The sequence below is a fragment of the Phocoena phocoena genome, chromosome 3 (assembly GCF_963924675.1).
Source record: "Phocoena phocoena chromosome 3, mPhoPho1.1, whole genome shotgun sequence".
NCBI classification, from domain to species: Eukaryota; Metazoa; Chordata; class Mammalia; order Artiodactyla; family Phocoenidae; genus Phocoena; species Phocoena phocoena.
This window is the reverse complement of record NC_089221.1, coordinates 28,949,570-28,976,930: the sequence shown is the minus strand read 5'-3', so window position 1 is coordinate 28,976,930 and position 27,361 is coordinate 28,949,570. Positions and strand designations below refer to the sequence as shown.

At 42.2% G+C, this 27,361-nt stretch overlaps 2 protein-coding genes across 3 annotated transcripts in view; both read left to right on the top strand.

The window, feature by feature from the left end:
* The window catches only part of PRLR (prolactin receptor), a 66,722-nt gene extending 60,970 nt beyond the window's left edge, over positions 1–5,752 (top strand). The window contains exon 8 of the mRNA XM_065874069.1: positions 5,717–5,752. Within this exon, the coding sequence (XP_065730141.1) occupies positions 5,717–5,752 (36 nt within the window). The remainder of the gene's footprint in view (positions 1–5,716) is intronic.
* Positions 5,753–7,813: 2,061 nt separating this feature from the next.
* Positions 7,814–27,361, top strand: part of AGXT2 (alanine--glyoxylate aminotransferase 2) — a 45,084-nt gene continuing 25,536 nt past the window's right edge. Inside the window, exons 1-7 of one of the 2 annotated variants that reach the window (XM_065873472.1) lie at positions 7,814–7,976; positions 14,909–14,994; positions 16,212–16,396; positions 23,872–23,995; positions 25,446–25,540; positions 26,168–26,261; positions 26,949–27,042. In XM_065873472.1, the coding sequence (XP_065729544.1) occupies positions 7,889–7,976; positions 14,909–14,994; positions 16,212–16,396; positions 23,872–23,995; positions 25,446–25,540; positions 26,168–26,261; positions 26,949–27,042 (766 nt within the window). In that variant the 5' untranslated portion in view covers positions 7,814–7,888. Of the gene's footprint in view, positions 7,977–14,905; positions 14,995–16,211; positions 16,397–23,871; positions 23,996–25,445; positions 25,541–26,167; positions 26,262–26,948; positions 27,043–27,361 lie in introns of both variants that reach the window. The other variant, XM_065873471.1, reaches the window with a different exon arrangement.

Below are 27,361 nucleotides of genomic sequence, written 5' to 3'. Positions count from 1 at the left end.
CCGCATCGGCAGGCGGATTCTCAAACACTGTGCCACCAGGGAAGCCCTATTACTCTAGTGTTATGCAGTCTTGCTATCTGGTAAATTAATTCCTACACCTCCATACCTTCCTCAAAATTATTCTTGCAATTCTGGGCCATTTACTCATCACATGAATTTTGAGATAAGCCTATCAACTTTCCTAAAAACTTGTTCTGGGATTCAAATTGTTGTTAATAGAATTTATGTATTAATTCTGGGAGAAATCACATCTTTATAATATTGTTTCTTCCTAATCATGAACATGGTTTATCACTTCATTTACTTTTGTTTTTAATAAATCTTTACACTATTCTTCGTAAATGTCTACATGTGTTTTATTAGATTCATTCCTAGGCACCATAATATTTTTGTTACTATTGCAAATGGTATCTTTTTTTTTTTTTTTTTTTGCGGTACGCGAGCCTCTCACTGCTGTGGCCTCACCCCTTGCAGAGCACAGGCTCCGGACGCTCAGGCTCAGCGTCCATGGCTCACGGGCCCAGCCGCTCCACAGCATGTGGGATCCTCCCGGGCCGGGGCACGAACCCGTGTCCCCCGCATTGGCAGGCGGACTCTCAACCACTGCGCCACCAGGGAAGCCCTGCAAATGGTATCTTTTTAAAGATTATCTTATTCTAAGTGGTTGCTGCTTGTATATAGGAACCACTGATTTTTTTCATATTGATCCTATATCCTGAAACCTTATTGAACTCTAATTATTAATCCTTGTGATTTGTAAGTTTTCTTGGATTTTCCATTTTTACAACTATATCATCAGAATGTAACAACTGGGTTTTCTTATTTTCTGATCCTTATAACACTTATATCTTTTTCCTGATCTATTTCTTGGGGTTGGATTTCCAGTACAAGGTTGAATAGAAGCAGAATAGTGGACGCTCTTTGTTGATCCTGACATTAAAGAAAAAGCTACTAAAAGTTCACCATTAAGTATGTTTCCTGTAGGTTTTTGCAGATACGCTTGGCTATGTTAAGGAAACTCCTTTCTATTCCTTGTTTGCTAATAATATTTTTTTATCTTGAATTGGTGTTAAAGGCTCTCAAATTTATTTATATGATAATGTGACTTTTCTCTGTTATTCAGTTAACATGTAAATTATAACAAAGAATTTATTTAGAGAACATACTTTAATATTAAATTACCCTCACATTCTTGGAATGAATTCTACTTGGTCATGATGTATTTTCTTTTTTTTTTGGTCATGATGTATTTTTGCAATCTCTGCTGCATTCAATTTGGTAACATTTTATTTAAGAATTTTACATTTATGAGATTCATCTTTTGTGCTGCTTAAGATATAATTTTCTGAAGTGATTTGTAAATAAGTTAAAATCTTCTAGGATTATGGAAATTCCTCTTTCTCCTTGTAATTCTATCAATTTTTGCTTTATATATTCTGAGGCCATATTATTAGGTGTATCTTCCTAACAAATTATTCCTTTCGTCATTAAATATGATCCCCTCTATCCTTAATGACTCTGTCTTAAAACCCTTATTTTTCTTTTCTGATACTGATATTGCTACACTAGTTTTATTTTGGGTGGTAATTCTCTGATGAATCTCTTTCCATTCCTTTACTTTCAATTGTTTTATGTCATTATGTTTTAAATGTTTCTTTTATAAACACGATATAGCTAGATTTTGTTTTCTCGTTCTACTTGAGAATTTTTTCTTTTAGGTGATACGTCTGTTCCCTTGTTCATATTTGATGCAATCTGAATCTATTTTCAATTTGTCATTTAAATCAGACAATTCTGTAACAATCATCATAGGAATGGGATATAATTAAAGGTCCTAGTCAGCTAATTCACTGTATCTGAGGGCCCAAACTTCAGGGCAGCTTCTCTCCCCCGCAGAAGCAACCCCGGTCACAGTGAGCCGAATTCTGACAAATCTCATCCTGCGGGGATTAGGGAGACAGCATGCTTTGTTTGTGAAGTTCAAGGGAATGAACAACTGGAGAAATCCAACTGCTAAGGGGCCTATGCACAAAAATGTTTCTGCCATACATTCTACCAAAAAGGAATTAATCTGAACCTTCAAGACCCCCCTTTTAACACTTCCTCATTAAGTGGTCTATTAGTCATTCAACTACATGCATTGTTGAACAACACCTGATGAGCATGTGTGCCAGGCACTGTGTTAGGATTCAGGAAGCATTAGGGACGTGCTTTCCACTCTCCCGGGGATCACAGTCTAGTGGGAAGGCTGGGGTAACCACTGTGTCCGCAAGTCTTATCAGGCTGACTTTAAAAAAATATTAACTCGGGGCTTCCCACGTGGCACAGTGGTTAAGAATCCACCTGCCAATGCAAGGGACACGGGTTCAAGCCCTGGTCTGGGAAGATCCCACATGCCACGGAGTAACTAAGCCCTTGGTCCACAACTACTGAGTCTGTGCTCTTGAGCCCACGAGCCACAGCTACTGAGCCCACGTGCCACAACTACTGAAGCCTGTGCACCTAGAGCCCGTGCTCCGCAACAAGAGAAGCCACTGTGATGAGAAGGCCCAAACCGCAGCAAAGAATAGCCCCCGCTCACCGCAGCTAGAGAAAACCTGCATGCAGCAACGAAGACCCAACACAGCCATAAATAAATAAATTTATTTAAACAAAAAATTAACTCTAATAATTCCAGATGAGCTTTGCTCAAAGAGTTCATCCTAATAACTAAATTGAAGGACTTTGCACCATTTTTCAAGAAAATCAGTGCTACCTGAAACTCGAAGGGTTGCAGTGTCTGAGCCTCATCTCCATGCAGTTCTTCTCCCCAGCACACCTGCCATCTCTGCCCCTCAGTCTCAACACCTGCACATGCCCTCCTTCAGAGTCCGTTCACTGAAATGGAATACCTGTCATAGAAGGTTTCATGTAAATTGGGTTTTATCTGAAATCTTTCCAAAATGTTTCCCTTTCCTTCAATCCGTCACTCCTAAATGAGTTAGGAGAGAGAAAGGATCACTTTGGAAAAGCTGTTATCTTACAGACCCTGCTCTGGTATTGGCAGAAGGATTGGGGTCAAAGAGTAAAGTTCACTCAGGATTTAACTGATAGATCATTAGTGAACCTGTGTACAAATTTTAAAAAAACCTATAATCATTAACATGACAACAGAATTTCCATGTTTCCTCTTTTGCCAATTATCTTTTTCAAAGAGAAATTCCAATATTTTCCTAGCTGATGAAGTATATTCTGTATCTTCAAAGTAATTCATTATTTGGGAAATAGAGATGGCAAGTCTCTTGACTGATATCCTGTCCTTCCTATTTACCAGTCATGGGGTAGTTCCTCATCTTCTCTGGTCCTATAGAAAATGAAGAAAATTACACCTGATCTGCTTGAGGGAGAGAGAACAAAAAGAACCAGAGCAGAAGTCTCTTAACATCCCTTATAACTTGGAAATAATTTCTGCTTAATAGTCTTTTTACCTCTGAAACTAGAGGAAGATCTTGGAGTGTTAGTTCAAATGCCTCGTAGATCGGGAGGGAACCCAAGCTTCCTTCCTCATCCCAGTTTTCAGACTCAGTGGATATCATTGTAATTCTAAAAAGATCAAAAGACCCAGCATCTTGGAAAACAACTTTGTGCCATGTTAGTTGAATTATAAACTGCCAACTTACTGGAGTGCATTTAAAACAGACATACATTTTGACCTAGAAATCCCTCTTCAAGTATTTCTCCAAAGGAAAAAGCAGTTAATCTAGTGCACAGAGTTCTATGTCCTAGGATGCTGGAGAAAATACAGCTGTCCATCTATAGGGACTCACTAAATAAAATATATGTAGACTTCCAGCTTCTCTACCATGTAAAGGGCTTGGAAGATATCACTCCCATTTTTACAAGAGGAAGCTGAACAAACTGAAAACCAGTGACTTTTCTTGAACCCATCAGAGAAGTGAGGTGGCACAGTGAATTGTCACTCTGAAATCTAGAAATACAGGCAGATCTTCAAAGTCACAGACAAGACCTTCTTAACCTGGAGCCATAACTGGTAGAAACATTAAACAGTAATTTTGACAAATTGCTAGAGGCTGAGTGTGGACTATCGTGAGAATGGAAACTCCCTGGTTGCCAGAGTGTTAGGAGGACCCTTAACTTCTCTGGGCCTTACTTAAGGGAACACCACCAGGTGAAGATCCCTTATCATGGTGAAGATTCCTTCATTGCTCTGGCTGGGAAAGGGGAAGAGTAACTATCACACCATGTGCACGGAGACTTCACCTTAACAAAGATCTGTTAACAAAGATGTAACAAAGATGACTTTGTCAGAGCCCTATATCAGCTGTGTGAAGGGCATCGCTCCCACTGCAGCCACCTATGCTTCCTACCTCACCTAAGGGAGAAAAAAAGGAACATAGTCAAAAGGGGTAAGGGCTTCAAGGAAACAAACTGGGAAAAGGAAGCCAGGGGAGGGAGTCGAGGGCGGAAAATTTTTTTAGTTTATACCTACAGAGAATTTATAGAGAAATACTTGTGAAGATCACAGCCCAGTCCAGAGACATAGGCCCACTAAAAGACTAAGATCTAATCATAAGAGTTTTAAGCCTCCAGTGTAGTAACAGTGGATTACAGCTGAAAGAGCTGCCTTGGCTCTATTTAAAGAGAACTTCTTAAGGAAACCCTAAGATAACAGGGGACAAAAACAAGGACACTAGAGGAATTTGAATCCTCTGGCACCTACAGCTACAGAAAACAAACACATCCCAGCTTCTAACCAGATTAACATAAAACCTCACAGTAAAGGCTTATTTACCTCAGGTCCTATTACTCAATACGTCACAACCAGCTTTCGTTAAAAAGTTGCAGGGATGCTAAAATGATAGGAAAAAAAAATACAGTCTGAAGAGACAAAGTAAACATGAGAACCAGACTCAGCTATAACACAAATACTGGAGTTACCAGACAATTTAAAATAATTATGATTAATACATTCAAGGCCCTAATGGGAAAGGCAGATATTATGTAATATCAAATGGGTAATGTAAACAGAGATGGAAACTGGAAGAAAGAATTGAAAGGAATGCTAGAAATCAAAAACACATCACAACAACAAACAGAAATGAAAAAATGTCTTTGATTGGCTCATCAGTGGACTGAACATGGCTGAGGAAATAATCAGTGAACTCTGAAGATGGGTAACAGAAACTTCCCAGATTAAAATGCAATGAGAGAATAGAGTGGGGGGAAAAGAATAACAGAACCTCCAGGAACTGTGGGACAATTTCTAAAAGTGTAATATGTGTATAATTGAAATATCAGAAGGAGAAGAAAGAACGGGGGAAAACTATTGAAGTAACAGTGGCCAAGAATCTTCCAAAATTAAATAAAATATATCAAGAAATATTATGAAAGAATTAGGAGTGATGACCCAGATTGACATTTTGTGAGTGAAAAGCTATATTACTGACTATAAGCGGTTTATGAAACATCATGTATATACACAGGTACACGCATGCAAAAAAATTTCTGAAAGAATCTTTACTAAAATATAAAGGTTAGATTTTTTTGTGATTTTTACTTTCTCTCATGTTTTCTAGGCTTGAGTTTGTTGTTTTCACGAAAAGCATACATTACGTTACAGTGATCAAAATAAACATATTTCCTTTTAAATAAAGAAGGTACAACTTCTCACCGTGAAGTTGCTCAGAATATGCTGTGTTTTGCTTTCCCACCCTAGGCAGCCCCTGATGCTGTTGGGCACTTCTCACCGTAACAGCCTTTAAACTTACAGCCCAAGAAAAATCTCAAATCCAAGGAGTTTACAGCCTCCAGGGCTCGCAGGAGCAAAATAGATCACAGCCCAGTAGAGCTGAGGAACACATGCCAGCCCTCAGGAACTCAGCATTTTCTCACCTCAGTCCAACACCGTGATAGCATGGGCACCCCAGGGAGAGGCTGCATCACCACTGGCCTCGCCTCACCACTGGCCTTGCTGACATGTGTCATTCCCACAGCACTTGACCAGCCAGATCACAGAACCACTTCCTACAGCCCCAGAGCAGGATGGGCTGGGAGCTGGGAGCCCACGCAAAAGGGGACACTTGACATTGAATTTAAAACCTTTCTGTGCTTACCTGGTAATCTCACCTCTCACAGGCATTTGGGATAAAAGGTTATTTCCCAGATGTGGGGGATGTGGCCAAGTCAGTTGTCCCCTGTGCAAGGTGATACAAGACGTCCACCCTGTATGCTGTTCCCCCAGTCCCACCCTGCTGGAGGAGAAAGTTGAGAGGACGTGACCACTGGCTGACCTGCGAGCTGGATCCACGCACTCAGAGGCTCTCACCCCCTCCTCTGTCCTTGGAATACACATTCTTCCCATCATTCGCACAGTGAGAGCTGGTCCAAGGATGCAGCCTTGAGAGAGTAATGTGTACATGACTGGACGGTGTACGTTACTGAACCCAATTAAGGCCTCTATATAAAATTTTAAGATTCCAGTGGGCAGATGCAGAGACCTACTCTCCCAAGACAAGCCTCATAAGTTCCCCTGTTTATTAAATCTGCCACCTACCACTGTGGAGAGGCCTGGCTCTTCCTTGCCCTCTGTGGATGGGAGCCAGTTATCAACCCAAACACCCCCTCACCCTCCCAGCTCCTACTGCCCTTATCACTCTCCCTTCTTAGGCACTGCCTTGCAAAGGCACATGGACACCCAGTCCAGAGCAGCTGGAAACCTGGAAGAGATCTACTCACAGCAACCTGGATGGATTTTTAAAACATGGTTCTGAGTGAAAAAAAAAAAAGCACACCTATTGACATAAACTAAAAAGGCATAGGACTTCCATGGTGGCGAAGTGGTTAAGAATCTGCCTGCCAATGCAGGGGACACGGGTTCGATCCCGTAAGGATCCCACGTGCAGTGGAGCAACGAAGCCCACGCACCACAACTACTGAGCCTGCGCTCTAGAGCCCACTAGCCACAACTACAGAGCCCGCGCACCTAGAGCCTGTGCTCCGCAACAAGAGAAGCCACTGCAATTAGGAGCCCGCGCACCGCAATGAAGAGTAGCCACCGCTCGCCGCAACTAGAGAAAGCCCGCATGCAGCAACAAAGACCTAACACAGCCAAAAATAAATAATTTTTTTAAAAAAATGCATTCACCCCAAACAATAAACATTTTACAAGAATACATCTCAACAAAAAGGTATATATTAAATACACAAAATAGTTGTTTATGGAGATTAGGGGTGCAGGGGAGTCAGGAGTGAAAAATGGGAATTTAAGAAATTAAAACGTAATAAAAATAAAGCACCCTAACTCCTCAGCTCTCACCTTCTTGCCCTATTCAGATACCTAAGGGGATACGGAGCTGTCCAGAGCCGTCCCTAGCTTTCTGGTGCCCTTCTCCTTTCCTGTGGACTACCTCCTTCCCCATTATGCCTCTTGTCTTCCTTCAAGACCCCCAGTACGAAAACCAGTGTCTTTACCCATTTAATCCACGGATATCTTCCTTCTCTCTCTCTTTTTCTCTCCTCTCCTTTCTAAGTCTCTGACCCCTGCAACTATATCCTGACCCTTCCCCCAGGCCCATCACCACCCTTCCGCAGAGAAACTCTCATCCTGATGAGGCCCCGATGGGACATAAAACTAGCAAAATAGCCAGAAGACCCCTTGCTTTGCTTGCCTGCCTGCCTTCTCTTTTCTCTCTCCCTCCCTCCCTCCCTCCTTCCCTCTCTCCCACCAGCTTTCTCTTTCTCTCTCCTTGGCACCCGCTGGAAGTGGAGGCAGGAACCCCTCGGTTAGCTCCTCCCCTTCCGTCCTAATCTCAAAGTCCAGCTGGTCAGTGAGCAGTGGAGCCCTTCCTCAGACCTGCTTCCACGGGGATTTGCTCCCTGACTGGGAGAGATGACTCTAGCCTGGAGACATTTGCTGAGAGCTTTGTACCTGGAGACCTCAACTCCCAGGACTCCCAAGGCATGCCCTTCCCCCAAAGGTGAGTGGAAACCAGAGGGACGTGGGTCAGCAGAGGGTCAGCGAGAGGGGAAGGGCTGAGCTCTGGAATTCTGGAATGTTAGACCCGGATAGGGTCTTAGAGACAAGTCCACTAAGACCTGTAAACTAGACCTCACCTTGTCAGACCCAGTACCCCCTTCTCCTGTCCAATATTTTCTAATGCTTCCTTTTGTCCCGAAATGAAATTCATGGATAATAAAACCTGACTATACACAATTTCAAAACAAAAACAGTCACGGTAACATAAAGAAGAAAGAAAAAGAAAGCAATTCAAAATAATAAAGTATTAACTGTAGTGTACAGATGCTTGAGGATAACTGTTTTAAAAAACATAAAGCATCTACACAAATTTCCGCCAGGCCTCCGGAAAGTGGTACCACCCCCTCAGTTACTAACAAGGAAACAGCCTCAGAGAAGTGTAGTCATTTACCCAAAGTCACTGAAGCCAGGTCTAAACCCTGAGTCCTCTTCTTCCACTCAGACTCTCCTCTTTCTCCAGCAGGAACAGACCCGGGGTAGCCAGGTCTGGTGGTGGCTTCATGTGCCTTTGTGTTCCTGATTTTTCACATCTGTCTTGTTTCACTAGGAGCCTACCAACTCCTCACCAATTTCCCTGCTGTAAACTCGAGCGTAAGTAGGCATTTGCACACTGAGGTGTCATAGTGGGACCCTGTGCCCCACAGGCCCCAAACAAACACAGGGACCCTTTTCCATTGCCCATCATGATGAATTTTATCTTCATTCTCTCCTCATCTTTCCTTTTCCTATCTCCTTCCTTCCTCTTCCATTTGCTTTTTTCCCCCTTAACAATTGCAATTCTTTGAAACGTAATACATATCTGATGCTTTAAATGCATTATCTCCTCTCATCTTCAACCAAACTTCTTAGGGAGTACTATTATCCCATTTCACAGATGAGGAGACAGAAAAATAAAGGATAATTAAGAAATTTGGTCAAAGGTAGAAACATAGAAGTGACAACTTGGGGTTCAAAGCCAGGCCTGTCTGGCTCCAAAGTCAGAGCGATTCCACCAGGCCCTTTCTTACCCACCCTTTTGAATTTGTCTTTTCCCCCATTCATGGGTCTTTCGCCAGAACACTATTTAACTCCAGCATTTCCTGAGAAGGAGCTAGAATTATACCCAGAGTCTTATGCTCAGTAAAGAGGACGCTACCCTAAAAGTACCGGTTGTTGACAAAGTAAGAGAAAATGCCCTCTCTGCTGCCTCTTCCCCTTTCCCACCCCTGCCCTGAGGGTTGTGGAGCTGGGCTGATGGTGGGAGCAGGGGACGGGAAATGGCAGGTGAGGCTCGGTGCCTAGAGATCTTGATCAGCTCACTGAGGACCTCTTCACGTGGCTCCACCAAGGACACTACGGGGGAAAAGTAATCTTGCAAACCCAGCACACGTAGACATGGATGTCATACTTTTTACCTGGTCTTTACAAAACCTTTGGGACTTGGCTTCTACTTTCTTACCTACTAGTCCTAAATACCTGCCTGCTTGCTTGTTCATCCAAACACACACTCATTGAACACACCCTTCTTAAGAATCTGCGGGGTGCAAATAGACATTAGGCAATAAGTATGTGAGCACCTACCACACACCTGAGCAAAACAAAATCTCAGCCCTTACGTATCCCAGTGGGGGAGACTGAGCATAAACAGATAAACAGGTAAATATGTAAAAGATGAAATCCAGTCGAGATACATGCTGTAAATCAAACCAAATCATGGTGAGGCAATAGAAAACTAAAATGGGTGGAGGGGGAGGCAGGGGCCACGTTAGACAGGAAGATCACCTGGTGTTGAAAGCTGTCAGATATGCACAAATAAAAATGTGTCACAGGACTTCCCTGGCAGTCCAGTGGTTAGGACTCTGAGCTTCCACTGCGGGGGGCGAGGGTTCAATCCCTGGTTGGGGAAGTGAGATCCCACATGCCGCATGGTACAGCCAAAAATCAGAGTATGTCACAATCCTTGTAGAACACCTGCATGTACATTATGTGATGTATGTGTGCATACAATGTTCAGCCTTACCTCTGTTTGATAGACACAATCACTTTAGGCTGACTATGTCCACAAAGTTACAGAGGCAATTTGCTTTCAGGATAAAAGAATGGAGAAAATATCTCAGCCATGCCTTTTTTCTTACTAATTAACTAAAGATTATTAAATTTATAACACGTCTAGGCAGGTGGGGTATATGCTCAAACATACCATGGTGCTATCACCTGCCTTCTCTCCCACAAGGAGGGGTGCACAGGAGAGCAAGTGGATTGCAAATAACACCCATTTCCACCTGAGAAACATCCCAAGCCTCCTGCAAAGGCTTTTCTAAGAAAAACATTCAAATTAGCCCTAAGGGTAGGTGTCCCGCCTGCTCCTCCAGGCCATCGTTGCTGCCATCTGCGGACTGACCTAAGCCCAGCAGAGGGCCAGGAGGGGCTCAGAGAAGGCCTGCTCCCAAAAGTACCAAAGGATGGATGGCGCCACCAGCCTGGGAATCAGGCAGAGCTCTTGCTGGTGAACAATGGCAATTGGCCCTGGTTTACTTAGGGCAAAGGACATTTATTGGAAGGATACAGAGGGAAGGTGGGAGGGGCTATAAGAATCAATAGGAAGGTGAGGAGGTGGGCAGGACTGGACTTGCAAAGATACCAGGGAAAGCCCCATGGAAACAGCAGGAACTCCAGGCAGGAACAGCCTCGGAAGCACATCATGGCTCTAATGAGGACCTCCAGCTACTCCCTCCATCCAGGTCCTTTGCTCAAGACTTCAGATCCAGAAGCAGGGACATCCGATTCAGACGTGAGACCTTCAGAGGTCTCACGCCCTTCCCTTGGCTTCCCTGGCGGGAGACAGGCAGCTGGTGTTATTATCCGGCCACTTAGAGCACACAGTTCAATCAAGGGTGAGCACCCTCCGTAACTTCCTGCAGACTGTGGGGCAGTTTATGAAGGGAGAAAGGAGGGGTCTCAGGCCCTCAGCCCCATGGGGGGTGAGGGTGGGTCTCAAAACTGCGAACACCTCACGTTTAATCACAGCCTCAGCTCTAAGGTGAGTGATAAAATCTTCTTCTCCTAACTCGCTGGCTAGCCTGTGTATCAGATGAGATACCCAAAGTGACAAGCTTTTTTAAGTGACCTAATATTCTATGCAGAAATAAGGCATCGTTAGCACTTTAATAAATTCCCTTTATGCCCATTGTGCATTTTCAAATATTTTATAACCTTTTTTTTATTTGAAAGAGTCACAGGCTCTTAATAAATACCCACCCTGTGTTGAAAGCTGGTTGTGGATATTAGAAAAATCTTCGTCATTACAAAGAGAATTTCCCCTAGAATTTTCAAATGTCTACAGAAACGGATTTCTCTCACTTACCTTGCCCAACAGGTTTTCACTTTTTGATACTATGATTTGGGGGGAAAGAACACAGAGCGAAGGTGACTTGTCTGTTGTGGAACTCTGTTGGTGAGAATTAGGCAGCCGGAAAATTAAACCTAGTTACCCACTTGGCAAGAGTGGTGGTGGTCTCCAAACCAAACCATCATTTTATTTGAAGTAGAGTTGGTTTACAATATTGTATAAGTTTCAGGTGTACAGCAGGGTGATTCAATTATACATGTATCTTTTTTTCAGATTCCTTTCCATTATAGATTATTACAAGATATTGAATACAGTTCCCTGTGCTATAGAGTAAATCCCTGTTGTTTAGCTGTTTTATATATAGTGATGTGTATCTATTAATCCTATGCTCCTAATTTATTCCTCCCCCTCCCCACACCAAATGCCACCTTTAAATGTCTTGAGTTGTTCAGATGAATTGAGTGAAAGTTGATGAATTTAATGAAAATCATTAGCTGTCATCCATGTTCAGCATCAGGCTTAAAAAGGCAGCATCAGACCAGCCAAAATGATAAAAGAGAGACCAAAAAATTTCTATGCTGAAATAGACGTGGGACTCAGTTTTATGAACCCATATTTCAGTTCTCCCTTCCCCGACCCCCTTGGTGCTGCCTTCTCCCCACCACCACTAGCCCCACCCTCCCGGGCCCCAGGCGTGCAAACAGCCAGGTACACACACGCGCACACACAATTTCCAGGAGCCCAAGAGAAGCTTTATCAACCCTCAACTCTATGTCATCCTCAAAGCATAGGCTATTTTGAATAAAGAATGCAGGCGACCATCAACATGTTTAGGTTTGAATTTCTTCCAGCAAATAATGAAAACAGAAGCATTTTCTGTCTTTTTGTCAATCAACTATTATATGTACTGTTATGTTTGAGTTTGGATTATTTAGCGAGAGAGGTTTTCAGCTGTTTGAAGATGTTGTCTAGACTTTTTTCCTTTTTTTTATCAAAGTACAGTTGACTGACAATACATAGCGATTCAATATTTGTATAGATATACTCCATTTAAAGTTATTATGAAATACTGGCTTTATGCCCTGTGCTCTACAATATATCCTTGTACCTTATTTATTTTATAGATAGTAGTTGTACCTCTTCATCCCCTACCCCTACCTTGCCCCTCCCCCTGATCCCTCTCCCCACTGGTAACCACTAGTTTGTTCTCTACATCTGTGAGTCTGTTTCTGTTTTGTTATAGTCATTCATTTGTTTCATTTTTTGGATTCCACATACAAGTGTGAGATGTAATCGAGACTTATTTCACTTACTGACTTATTATTTTTCCTACTTGCTTGCTAATCTTCCTTCCTTCCATCCTTCCTGAGAGCAGAATTTTATGTATTTCATTTTGAGCGCTCATTCAGCCATCATATTCCTATCAGTTTGGTGAACAAACGAATGAATGAGTATACGTAACTTGACCATTTAAAATTCAAGCTTTTCTTTATCAAATTTTTCCAACTCTCCTTCTTCCCCCTGCAGACTACTTTCATAATTTCCTGTAACTTTGGAGTCAAGAGACCTTTCAGCCTCCTCAATGGGTAACTCCAATTTTGCAGAAAGGAAAATGAGACTGCGGGAGTGAAGAGAATTCGAATTCTTAGAAACACTCAGAATTTTTTTCCCCATATCAGAACAGTAACTAATGTAGAGAGACACAATGAAAAGCTTTTGAAAATGTGGAATTCTCAGAAAACTTAGCTATTATTTTTTGGGTCATTTCTATGTATGGATAGCCAAAAGCCACTTGCTTTTAAAGTAAGCAAATGAACGACATTTGTGATTATTTAGAGCAGAAAAGTGGATGAGTTTTCTCTGAAAGAAAGAGAGTCAGTGTCATTACTTTCCAGATTCATTTAAAAACACAATTGTTCATTGTGTTTCTCAGGAGGGTGAATTTATAGCCACACAAAACACCAACATTACATCCATGGATTCAAACCTTCATGCTGAACAAGAGACATCATTTCTCAGTTCTCCTGTAAAATTTTCTCGATACTGACCTTGAATCCTCAAAATTAGCAGCATTCTTTTCTAAGAGTACTTATAAGGTTTCTAGATGTCTCTTCCAGCCCCGATGTCCTCTGATTCTATTATTCCATCCCACTGCTATAAAGGGGTCAAAATCTGCGCTGGCAGGGGAGGATGGAGGTGGCCAGTGAATGAGTGAAACGGTACCAGGCTGGGAGTCAGAAACTGGGAGTTTTGTTCTTGTTCTGCAGCTAACTAGCTTGGTGATCTTAAACAAATTAATTTACCACTTTAGGCTGGTTTCTACATCTATAAAATGAGCATTTTGACCCCCCACCCCCCGCAAAAAAAAATCTAAGCTTCCTTCTAGCTCCAAATATTTAATGATTCCTCTGGCTCAGCTTATCTTTTCTTTGCCACGGCCTTGTGTTGTCACGGACTTCAAGTTGTGTTTTACAGGAAGGTTTTGTCTTCCAGATCCCCTTGCATGTATTTATTATCATAGCACATGGCCTAGCACCTCTCTCTCCTCATGCTCTACAAGAATAGTCAAAAGCCATTTGTTCTTTGTTTATTGGAGCCAACCCGGTACTGGGAACTGGGCTAGGCACTGGGATTCAGGGACTAGGAAGGTCAAAGCTTAGAAAGCACCTCTATTGACAGAGAATGGACTCCTGCAAACCCCGGCCCTGGCAGAAGTTTGAACTGAACAGAGAATTACAATCCATACAGGCAGCAGAGGGAGGAACTTCCCAAGCTTGTGAGGGACCAAGGTGGGAGAAACCATGACTTCCCCCAGTATCCTCTGTGCCTTTCCTGACTAGATTTGAGAGGAGCTCTCTTTTTTTCTCCAGAAAATTCATTACTTTTTAATTTTAATTTTAATTTTTATTGAAGCATAGTTGATTTACAATGTTGTGTTAATTTCTGCTCTATAGCAGTGACTCAGTTATACACATACATTCTTTTACATATTCTTTTTCATTATGGTTTATCACAGGATATTGAATATAGTTCTCTGTGCTGTACAGTAGGACCTTGTGGTTTAAGAAAATTCATTACTGAGATACCTCAGTTTGGGGCCTGCGCTCGCTGGCCTGGTGACGTCAGAGGCTGGGAAACTCCACCATCCGTGCCGCTCGGCGCCTCCGTTTTGAATATGCAGACTTCGTAACCGAGATGCACCTGCGCAGAGCACCAATTACCTCACCTTCTTCCCTACCTCCGATTACCTTTCCCCACATCTAAGACCACCCTGCTTATTCCATAAATATCCCAACTGGGGAGGCAGTTCTGAGACTTGTCCTCCAGTCTCCTCGCTTGGCTGCCTTGTGAGTAAAACTCTTTCTGAGCTGTAAAAAAAAAAAAAAAAAAAAACAAAACAAAAAAACCTCAGTTTTAAATCCAAAGGCTGATTTAAATAAGAAATAAAAGTGCATCAGGACTTTGATTCAAGTAACTATAGATGATTCTTATGAACGTGCCTGTGTGATGTTTAGCTGAGGACACTAACACTTCACTTTCAGTAGGTGCTTTCTGGACATCTGTAACAAAGCTTGGTCTTCATACAAAGCCCAGCATGCCTCCGTGTGACTTCACACCTGAAAGATACCAGGTGAGAGTAAGAGCTTTAGGAATACCCCAGCGAGGTGGTTCTTCCTGGGAGGCCTCAAGTAGTTGCTTCCTCAAGAAGGACCCACAGACGGTCCTGCCTGCCACTGAGCCATCCGTCTCAGATGTCCTATCCGTCAAGTCACTGGGAGCATCTGGACTCTCTTACCCCATTCAGTGGCATTGCAGGTGTTGGTGTGTGTGTGAGACAGAGACAGACAGAGGCAGAGATGGAGAGACAAAACAGAAGCAGACAGAGAGTACAAGGAAGAGACTGTCCATGGCAATATATGTATCACAGGGATGTAGGCATAGATGTACACACACAAAGAAATACATAGATCACAAATGTGAAGGCTCACGTTTTATTCTATCTCATATGTCAATGCATAATCTGACCTTCCTGAGTCTTCCACCAAAAAATATAAAGTTATCATTTTGCTCTCAGGCTAATAAATATTGGACTCATTCTCTCTCTCCCTCTCTCTCTGTCTCTGTCTCCCTCTCTCCCCAACGCCCCTTCATCCTACATGATATTCATAAGTTAGAAATTGTAGAATTAATAGAGTCAGGAGGCACCCACAGAGAAGAGAACTATAGGACAGAGGCTTTGTAATTAAAGACATAAACACCACAAGCACTTCATTCTTTTTTTTTTTGCGGTACGCGGGCCTCTCACTGTTGTGGCCTCTCCCGTTGCGGAGCACAGGCTCCGGACGCGCAGGCTCAGCGGCCATGGCTCACGGGCCCAGCCGCTCCGCGGCATGTGGGATCCTCCCGGACCGGGGCACGAACCCGTGTCCCCTGCACTGGCAGGCGGACTCCTAACAACTGTGCCACCAGGGAAGCCCCATTCTTTTATCCTCAAAAAAAAAAAAAAAAAAAAAACACATTATTTCAGAGATTTACTTCCGAAGTCTTTTACTTTTTTTCACAGCTAGAATTAACTCAAAGCCAAGGCTTTCCATTGAGAGGTAGAAAATTCCAGCCCCCTTCTCCATGTTTGATCTAGAAAGGGATTAAAGGGCCACATGAATAATTTCCTCCACTTGAGAGGAAGGACCTGAGTGTCTGTCCCTCAAGGAGGTCACTGGGCAAATAGCAGCAGCCCTGTGCCGGGGTGGTGGGAGGCCAGGCACTGCTATATGGACCTGCTAGTGATGTTGTAAGCAATGTGGGGATAAGGAAGATGTTAAACGCTTAAATCTTGCCTACCTACAGTCCCTTGCCTATAATCGAGTCCTGGAGATCCACAAGCAACATCTTTCTCCTGTGCTGACGGCCTATTTCTCAGAGCCCTTGTTGCTCCACCAGGGGCACATGGAGTGGCTCTTTGATTATGAAGGAAACAGATACCTGGATTTCTTTTCTGGGATTGTCACTGTCAGTGTTGGTCACTGCCACCCGTGAGTATGCTTAAAATTCTGGGATTTTCACGCCAGAAAAATATACGATAAACAGGCTAATGATCATGTTCATGATTCAGAACCTCAGTTAAGGGGGGCACTTCAAGATGGCAGAGTAAGACGCGGAGGTCACCTTCCGCCCCACAAATACACCACGTGGAACAACTCCTACAGAACACCCACTGACCGCTGGCAGAACACCTCAGACTTCCCAAAAGGCAAGAAACTCCCCACATACCTGGGTAGGGCCAAAGAAAAAAGAATAAACAGAGACAAAAGAATAGGGACGGGACCTGCACCAGTGGGAGGGAGCCATGAAGGAGGAAAGGTTTCCTCACACTAGGAAACCCCCTGATGGGCGAAAACTGCAGGTGGCGGAGGGGGGAAGCTTCGGAGCCACGGAGGAGAGCGCAGCAACAGGGGCGCGGAGGGCAAAGCGGAGAGGTTCCCGCACAGAGGATCGGTGCCGACCAGCACTCACCAGCCTGAGAGGCTTGTCTGCTCACACGCCGGGGTGGGCGGGGTTGGGAGCTGAGGCTCGGGCTTCGGTCGGAGCGCTGGGAGAGGGCTGGGGTTGGCAGAGTGAACACAGTCTGCAGGGGGTTAGTGCACCACGGCTAGCCGGGAGGGAGTATGGGGAAAAGTCTGGACCTGCCGAAGAGGCAAGAGACGTTTTCTTCCCTCTTTGTTTCCTGGTGCGCGAGGAGAGGGGATTAAGCGTGCTGCTTAAAGGAGCTCCAGAGACGGGCACGAGCCGCGGCTAAAAGCGCGGACCCCAGAGACGGGCAGAAGCCGCGGCTAAAAGCGTGGACCCCAGAGACGGGCATGAGACGCTAAGGCTGCTGCCGCTGCCACCAAGAAGCCTGTGTGTGAGCCTGTTGTCCCTGGATCCCGGGACCCCTTCCCCAGGAGAACGCACGGCGCGCCTCAGGCTGGTGCAACGTCACGCCGGCCTCTGCCGCCGCAGGCTCACCCCGCACTCCGTACCCCTCCCTACCCCACGGCCTGAGTGAGCCAGAGCCCCCAATCAGCTGCTCCTTTAACCCCGTCCTGTCTGAGCGAAAAACAGACGCCCTCCAGTGACCTACACGCAGAGGTGGGGCCAAATCCAAAGCTGAACCCCGGGAGCTGTGCGAACAAAGAAGAGAAAGGGAAATCTCTCCCAGCAGCCTCAGGAGCAGCGGATTAAATCTCCACAATCAACTTGATGTACCCTGTATCTGTTGAATACATGAAAAGACAACGAATCATCCCAAATTGAGGAGGTGGACTTTAGAAGCAACTGTAGACTTGGGGTTTGCTTTCTGCATCTAATTTGTTTCTGGTTTTATGTATATCTTAGTTCAGTATTTAGAGCTTATTATCATTGGTAGATTTGTTTTTTGTTTTTTTTTAGATTTGTTTATTGATTTGGTTGCTCTCTTCTGTCTTTCTTTGTTTTTATTACTTTTAATTTTTTAATTTTTAATAATTTTTTATTCTAATAATTTAATTTCATTTTATTTCCTTCTTTCTTTTTTTTCTCCATTTTCTTCTGAGCCATATGGTTGACAGGGTCTTGGTGCTCCTGCCAGGTGTCAGGCCTGAGCCTAGGAGGTGGGAGAGGTGAGTTCAGGACACTGGTCCACCAGAGGCCTCCCAGCTCCATGTAATATCACACGGCAAAAGCTCTCCCAGAGATCTCCATCTCAATGCTAAGACCCAGCTCCACTCAACAACCAGCAAGCTACAGTGCTGGACACCCCATGCCAAACAACTACCAAGACAGGAACACAAACCAATGCATTAGCAAACAAGCTGCCTAAAATCATAATAAGCTCATGGACACTCTAAAACACACCACCAGACGTGGTCCTGCTCACCAGAAAGACAAGATCCAGCCTCATCCACCAGAACACAGACACCACTCCCCTCCACCAGGAAGCCTACACTACCCACTGCACCAACCTTACCCACTGAGGGCAGACACCAAAAACAACAGGAATGATGAACCTGCAGCCTGTGAAAAGGAGACCTCAAACACAGTAACTTAAGCAAAATGAGAAGACAGAGAAATGCACAGCAGATAAAGGAGCAAGGCAAAAACCCACCAGACCAAACAAATGAAGAGGAAATAGGCAGTCTACTTGAAAAAGAATTCAGAGTAATGATAGTAAAGGTGATCCAATATCTTGGAAATAGAATGGAGAAAATACAAGACACGTTTACCAAGGCCCTAGAAGAATTAAAGAGCAAACAAACAATGATGAACAACACAATAAATGAAATTTAAAATTCTCTAGAAGGAATCAAGAGCAGAATAACTGAGGCAGAAGAACAGATAAGTGACCTAGAAGATAAAATAGGAGAAATAACTATCACAGACCAGAATTAAGAAAAAAGAATGAAAAGAATTGAGGACAGTCTCAGAGACCTCTGGGACAACATTAAACAAACTAACATTCGAATTATAGAGGTCCCAGAAGAAAAGAAAAAAAAAAGGAACTGAGAAAATATTTGAGGAGATTATACTTGAAAACTTCCCTAATATGGGAAAGGAAATAGTCAATGAAGTCCAGGAAGTGCAGAGAGTCCTATACAGGATAAATCCATGGAGAAACACACCAAGACACATATTAATCAAACTATAAAAAGTTAAATACAAACAAAAAATATTAAAAGCAGCAAGAGAAAAGCAACAAATAACATACAAGGGAATCCCCATAAGGTTCACAGCTGATTTTTCAGCAGAAACTGCAAACCAGAAGGGAGTGGCAGGACATATTTAAAGAGATGAAAGGGAAAAACCTACAACCAAGATTACTCTACTCAGCAAGGATCTCATTCAGTTTCAACAGAGAAATTAAAACCTTTACAGACAACCAAGAGTTAAGAGAATTCAGCACCACCAAACCAGCTCTACAACAAATGCTAAAGCAACTTCTCTAGGTAGGAAACACAAGAGAAGGAAAAGACTTACAATAATAAACCCAAACAATACCCAAACCCAATAAACCCAAAACAATAACCCAAAATCTTCGCAAAATAAACCCAAATAATAGGAACATACATATCAATAACTACCTTAAATGTAAATGGATTAAATGCTCCAACCAAAAGACATAGACTGGCTGAATGGATACAAAAACAAGACCCACATATGTGCTGTCTACAAGAGACCCACTTCAGACCTAGAGACACATACAGATTGAAAGTGAGGGGATGGAAAAAGATATTCCATGCAAATGGAAATCAAAAGAAACCTGGAGTAGCAATATGCATCTCTGATAAAAGAGACTTTAAAATAAAGACTATTACAAGAGACAATAAGAACACTACATAATGATCAAGGGATCAATCCAAGAAAAAGATATAACAATTGTAAATATTTATGCACCCAACATAGGAGCACCTGAATATATAAGGCAAACGCTAACAGCCATAAAAGGGGAAATCGACAGTAACACAATCACAATAGGGGATTTTAACACCCCACTTTCACCAATGGACAGATGATCCAAAATGAAAATAGATAAGGTAATGCAAGCTTTAAATGACACACTAAAAAAGATGGACTTAATTGATATTTATAGGACATTCCATCCAAAAACAACAGAATACACATTTTTCTCTAGTGCTCATGGAACATTCTCCAGGATAGATCATATCTTGAGTCACAAATCAAGCCTTGGTAAATTTAAGAAAATTGAAATTGTACCAAGTATCTTTTCCGACCACAACGCTATGAGACTAGATATCAATTACAGGAAAAGATCTGTAAAAAATACAAACACATGGAGGCTAAACAATACACTACTTAATAACGAAGTGATCACTGAAGAAATCAAAGAGGAAATCAAAAAATACCTAGAAACAAATGACAATGGAGACACGACGACCCAAAATCTATGGGATGCTGCAAAAGCAGTTCTAAGAGGGAAGTTTATAGCAATAAAATCCTACCTTAAGAAACAGGAAACATATCGAAAAAACAACCTAAACTTGCACCTAAAGCAATTAGAGAAAGAACAATAGAAAAACCCCAAAGTTAGCAGAAGGAAAGAAATCATAAAAATCAAATCAGAAATAAATGAAAAGGAAATAAAGGAAACAATAGCACAGCTCAATAAAACTAAAAGTTGGTTCCTTGAGAAGATAAACAAAATTGATAAACCATTAGCCAGACTCATCAAGAAAAAAAGGGAGAAGACTCAAATCAATAGAATTAGAAATGAAAAAGAAGTAACAACTGACACTGCAGAAATACAAAGGATCATAAGAGATTACAACAAGCAACTATATGCCAATAAAATGGACAACCTGGAAGAAATGGACAAATTCTTAGAAAGCACAACCTCCTGAGACTGAACCAGGAAGAAATAGAAAATATAAACAGACCAATCACAAGCACTGAAGTTGAAACTGTGATTAAAATTTTAATCTTCCAACAAACAAAAGCCCAGGACCAGATGGATTCACAGGTGAATTCCATCAAACATTTAGAAGAGAGATAACACCTATCCTTCTCAAAATCTTCCAAAATATAGCAGAAGGAGGAACACTCCCAAACTCATTCTACGAGGCCACCATCACCCTGATACCAAAACCAGACAAGGATGTCACAAAGAAAGAAAACTACAGACCAATATCACTGATGAACTTAGATGCAAAAATCCTCAACAAAATACTAGCAAACAGAATCGAATAGCACATTAAACGGATCACACACCATGATCAAGTGGGGTTTATTCCAGGAATGCAAGGATTCTTCAATATACGCAAATCAATCAACGTGATACACCATATTAACAAATTGAAGGAGAAAAACCATAGGATCATCTCAATAGATGCAGAGAAAGCTTCTGACAAAATTCAACACCCATTTATGATAAAAACCCTGCAGAAAGTAGGCAAGAGGGAACTTTCCTCAACATAATAAAGGCCATATATGACAAACCTACAGCCAACATTATCCTCAATGGTGAAACACTGAAAGCATTTCCACTAAGATCAGGAAGAAGACAAGGTTGCCCACTCTCACCCCTCTTATTCAACACAGTTTTGGAAGATTTAGCCACAGCAATCAGAGAAGAAAAGGAAATAAAAGGAATCCAAATCAGAAAAGAAGAAGTAAAGCTGTCACTGTTTGTAGATGACATGATACTATACATAGAGAATCCTAAAGATGCTACCAGAAAACTACTAGAGCTAATCAATGAATTTGGTAAAGTAGCAGATACAAAATTAATGCACAGAAATCTCTGGCATTCCTATACACTAATGATGAAAAATCTGAAAGTGAAATCAAGAAAACACTCCCATTTATCATCGCAGGAAAAAGAATAAAATATCTAGGAATAAACTTACGTAAGGAGACAAAAGACCTGTATGCAGAAAATTATATGACACTGATGAAAGAAATTAAAGATGGTACAAATAGATGGAGAGATATACCATGTTCTTGGATTGGATTAATCAACATTGTGAAAATGAATCTTCTACCCAAAGCAATCTACAGATTCAATGCAATCCCTATCAAACTACCACTGGCATTTTTCACAGAACTAGAACAAAAAATTTCACAATTTGTATGGAAACACAAAAGACCCCGAACAGCCAAAGTAATATTGAGAATGAAAAATGGAGCTGGGGGAATCAGGCTTTCTGACTTCAGACTATACTACAAAGCTACAGTAATCAAGACAGTATGGTACTGGCACAAAAACAGAAATATACATCAATGGAACAGGATAGAAAGCCCAGAGATAAACCCACGCACATATGGTCACCTTATCTTTGATAAAGGAGGCAGGAATGTACAGTGGAGAAAGGACAACCTCTTCAGTAAGTGGTGCTGGGAAAACTGGACAGCTACATGTAAAAGTATGAAATTAGATCACTCCCTAACACCATACACAAAAATAAGCTCAAAATGGATTAAAGACCTAAATGTAAGGCCAGAAACTATCAAACTCTTAGAGGAAAACATAGGCAGGACACTCTATGACATAAATCACAGCAAAGTCCTTTTTGACCCACCTCCTAGAGAAATGGAAATAAAAACAAAAATAGACAAATGGGACCTAATGAAACTACAAAGCTTTTGCATAGCAAAGGAAACCATAAACAAGACAACCCTCAGAATGGGAGAAAATATTTGCAAATGAAGCAACTGACAAAGGATTAATCTCCAAAATGCATAAGCAGCTCATGCAGCTTAATAACAAAAAAACAAACAACCCAATCCAAAAATGGGCAGAAAACCTAAATAGACATTACTCCAAAGAAGATATACAGACTGCCGACAAACACATGAAAGAATGCTCAACATCACTAATCATTAGAGAAATGCAGATTAAAACTACAATGAGATATCATCTCACACCAGTCAGAATGGCCATCATCAAAAAATCTAGAAACAATAAATGCTGGAGAGGGTGTGGAGAAAAGGGGACACTCTTACACTGTTGGTGGGAATGTAAATTGATACAGCCACTGTGGAGAACAGTATGGAGGTTCCTTAAAAAACTACAAATAGAACTACCATATGACCCAGCAATCCCACTACTGGGCATATACCCTGAGAAAACCATAAATCAAAAAGAGTCATGTACCAAAATGTTCATTGCAGTTCTATTTACAATAGCCTAGAGATGGAAACAACCTAAGTGTCCATCATCGGATGAATGGATAAAGAAGATGTGGCACATATATACAATGGAATATTACTCAGCCATAAAAAGAAACGAAACTGAGCTATTGTAATGAGGTGGATAGACCTAGAGTCTGTCATACAGAGTGAAGTCAGAAAGAGAGAGACAAATACCGTATGCTAACACATATATATGGAATTTAAGAAAAAAAAAATGTCATGAAGAACCTAGGGGTAAAACAGGAATAAAGACACACACTTACTAGAGAATGGACTTGAGGATTTGGGGAGGGGGAAGGGTAAATTGTGACAAAGCGAGAGAGAGGCATGGACATATATACACCACCAAATGTAAGGTAGATAGCTAGTGGGAAGCAGCCACATAGCACAGGGAGATCAGCTGGGTGCTTTGTGACCGCCTGGAGGGGTGGGATAGGAAGGGTGGTAGGGAGCGAGATGCAAGCAGGAAGAGATATGGGAACATATGTATATATATAACTGATTCATTTTGTTGTGAAGCAGAAAATAACACACCATTGTAAAGCAATTATACTCCAATAAAGATGTTAAAAATAAATAAATAAAAATAAAATAAAATCCCCAGTGCATAAGTCTCCTTTTGAACACTCCTCTTGGTGAGGAGGAATTCATTACATTTTGAGGCCACATATCCCATTGCCAGATACCTCTGGTGGTTAGAGAAACTCTTTCTTGTGTGGGGATTAGATCAGCCTCTTGAAACTCTTTGAGAAATAGCCGTGGGTTTGAGTTCAATGGCCTGTGTTGTGTTGGGAGGAACATGCCCGCTGGCATTGTGGGTAACTCTGCTCTTCTGTTTATCCAGGAAAGTAAACGCAGTGGCACAAAAGCAGCTTGGCCGCCTGTGGCACACAAGTGCCGTCTTCTTCCACCCGCCGATTCACGAATATGCAGAGAAGCTTTCAGCGCTTCTTCCTGAACCTCTGAAGGTCTGATGCTTCCAGTTCAAAGGGATAGGAGTCTCATGATCTCAGGGAAGCTGGCTTAGGAAATGAGAGTATGGGTGGGAATCAGGTCTGTTCTTTGAACATCCAAAATGAGTGCGCTAGTGGCCATATCGGAAAGCACTCTAGGAGAAGAAAGGAATTGATGAATTACTGGTGAAACCAGCCGATGTTCACTTCATCAGTTCCAAACATCTGCCTCTCCTTGGTCACTCTCCTCACCACCACGTCTTTGCAGAAATCACTTAGCGGGAGCCCCAGGCTTCCTGACACTCTCCTCTGTGTTCCTCAGGAAGTTTTCATCTCTTTGCTCCAGAGCCCCTCTGCAAAGTCATTGGAATTTCTTCTTTTTTTTTAAATTTTTTATTTTATACTGGAGTAGAGTTGCTTAACTATGTTGTGTTAGTTTCAGGCGTCCAGCAAAGTGATTCAGTTATACATAACCATGTATCTATTCTTTTTCAAATTCTTTTTCCATTCAGGTTGTTACATAATATTGAGCAGAGTTCCCTGTGCTACACAGTAGGTCCTTGTTGGTTAACCATTCTTCTTTAACGAAGAGTGGAGCCATTTTTTTAGAAAATTAAGATACCATTAAGTTCATTTGGTCTGAGATGCACTGATATTTTTGCTAAATGAGATGTTTTCCTGCGTCTGAAATGATTGAATTTTTTAACTGAATTGAGATGTTACAATGTTGGCCGAGGTTTTCATTCCAGGATTCAATGAGTTAATACATATTTAGAACAGTGTGCCGTACGTGGTGTTAGCTATTATGATCATCTTCCTGTATTATTTAGGTACCATATTTACTATGTTATCTACAAGAGATGGAGGACATTGCAAGAGCTGCAACCTCAGTTCAGGGCAGACCACTCATGGATGAGTAGAGGCGAGGAAGCCCGCGAGGGCACAGCCCTAGCCTCCCAGTCCCCGAGCCTGGAGGATCCAGTACCCTTCAGTTCTCCCCTTTCTTTCAACCAGGATGAGCTGCACTTTTTTGTTTGTTGCTCGTTTGTTTTAACATTCACAAACACCGAACAGGCTCCTCTGGGAGCCTGCCTTGTCTCAAGCCTTCAGAATCAGGTGGGGCAGTTCAGGTTCAAGAACCAAGAGACCTGGTCCTCAGATCCCCTCAGCCACTAACCACTGTATGTCTCAGCACGTCTCTCCATCTTAGCACTCTGCAGAGAATCAGGTAAAACCAATGAAAATCTGGAATATTTCACAACTCCGACAATCCCTTAGTCATTTTTGTATCTCTAGTGTTTAGCAGCTGCTAAGTGAATAGCTGTAGAATTAATATAGTAATTCAGTGATGGGACTGCTGGTACGAAGGGAACTCTCCTTAATAATCAGAGGCTGGGATACACTGTCTTTAACAGTTTCGAATGAACTGGGTAATCATGACCATGTGTCTTTTGTTTTTCTCCAGGTCATTTTCCTGATGAACAGTGGCTCAGAAGCCAATGACCTAGCCATGCTGATGGCCAGAGCACACTCAAATAACACAGATATCATTTCTTTCAGGTAACCACACCTTGGAACATTCAACTTTAACATTGACTCACCCCAATATTACATGTTTATCTTTAAAATACAGCCTAAAGCAGGAGAGGGGCTTTCCTGGGGTGTTTTTCTAATTTTAGATTTTAGGGTAGGGTCAGTCAAATGAATTTTATGTCTGGATAACACCATCCAAATTGGCCTGATCCAAGGTAGGGGTCCCTGACCGAGGTAACCAAGAGTTTGGAGTCCCGGTTTTGTCATAGATTCTCCTGTGGAATTAAAAAGAAGGTGACATGACAGCTTTTTCACTTTAAAGATATGGTATAGAAACTAACACACAACGTTTTTCATGAACTATGCTCCAATATAAGATAAAAATTAAAGATTAAAATAAAAAAAAATAAAAGTTGAAAAAAAGTTATGGCATTGACTATAACCTACGCCAAATAGTGAATGATTGGTCTGCACCCCCAGAAGCTCATGACTTTGCCATATGACACTGGGCCACTTTCATCTCTGCTTATGGTAAGGAGCCATAGCCTGAATAGCCTACACGGACTTTCTTTTTTGTCCTACCCAGTGTTCCACAGGCCAGTGATCATAGAAAAGTAAACTTAACCCAGTCCTCCCACTCTTTTCTGTCTGCAGAGGAGCCTACCATGGATGTAGTCCTTACACACTTGGCTTGACAAATGTAGGGTTCTACAAAATGGAACTCCCCAGTGGGATGGGCTGCCAATCAGTAAGTTGTGAGATTTTTGTCATATTTCTCTAAAAACTCCTGGGTGTGTGGAATCATTTATCAGATTTTCCAGGCATTAGGACTAGAAACTAATACAAATTAGCTTATATTACATAACTATAATGAATCAGGGGCTCAATTTGACTTAATCGAATTAAAGACCATTTAAGGGAAATGTTTCTTAGGAAGACCTTCAGAGTCTGAGTAATAATTAATGACAGAGACTTTTTTAGTTTTGTTTTGCTTTTAAATAAAATCAAGTCAACTGCAAATGAATGCACTGAAATAACTTCCCAGAGCCTTGAATGCATAAAATTTCCATAAAGTCATCCCTGTACTCACCTTCTGTTCTCACTCGCTGTTTCCACATTTTCAGCATCAGAATCAGGTACCTAATTATTCTTATCCTTTCAGATGCCCTTACCGACCAGACCCTTGAGCAACTTGTTTCCAGGCTGACACTGAAATCAGTTTGCTTTGTAGAGTGCCCTCATAATTGATTTCCAAGAAAAAAAATTATCTCTTCAAAGCAGAATATTAGGTTTTTGTCCTAAGTGGGAGAAGAGTAAAGGAGGAATCTTAGTATCAAATTAAGAAGCCCTCTTGCCTTAACTGGCACCATAGGTTGCCCCAAATTGGCTGTCTTGTGTTCACATCTTGCTAAACTCCCTCTTTTGTCATTTGCAGACGATGTGCCCGGATGTTTTCTGTGGCCCTTGGGGAGGAAGCCACTGCCGAGATTCTCCAGTGCAAACAATTAGGAAATGCAGCTGTGCACCAGGTTCAGCTGGGCTGGGAGGGAGGCACATGGTGGAAGGTCAGGAGGGGTAAGGAATGTGGAGAGAGGCAGAACCATTCCTGGGTGAACAGATTCAAAAAAGTGGGAAAGGGAAAGCCAAGGCAGATACAACTAGGAAATCACCCCTCACTGAACTAACACCTCTTATGCCAATGACCACTATACCATCAGAGCATCCATCTCCTGTTAGGAAACTCATCTCTGCATCTCATGCTATCAGAGCTAAGCCAAAAACAGACTATCACCTGGTGCTTCACTAAAGGCGCTCTCTTAGCTCTCCCAGCAATAGCTCTGCTACCAA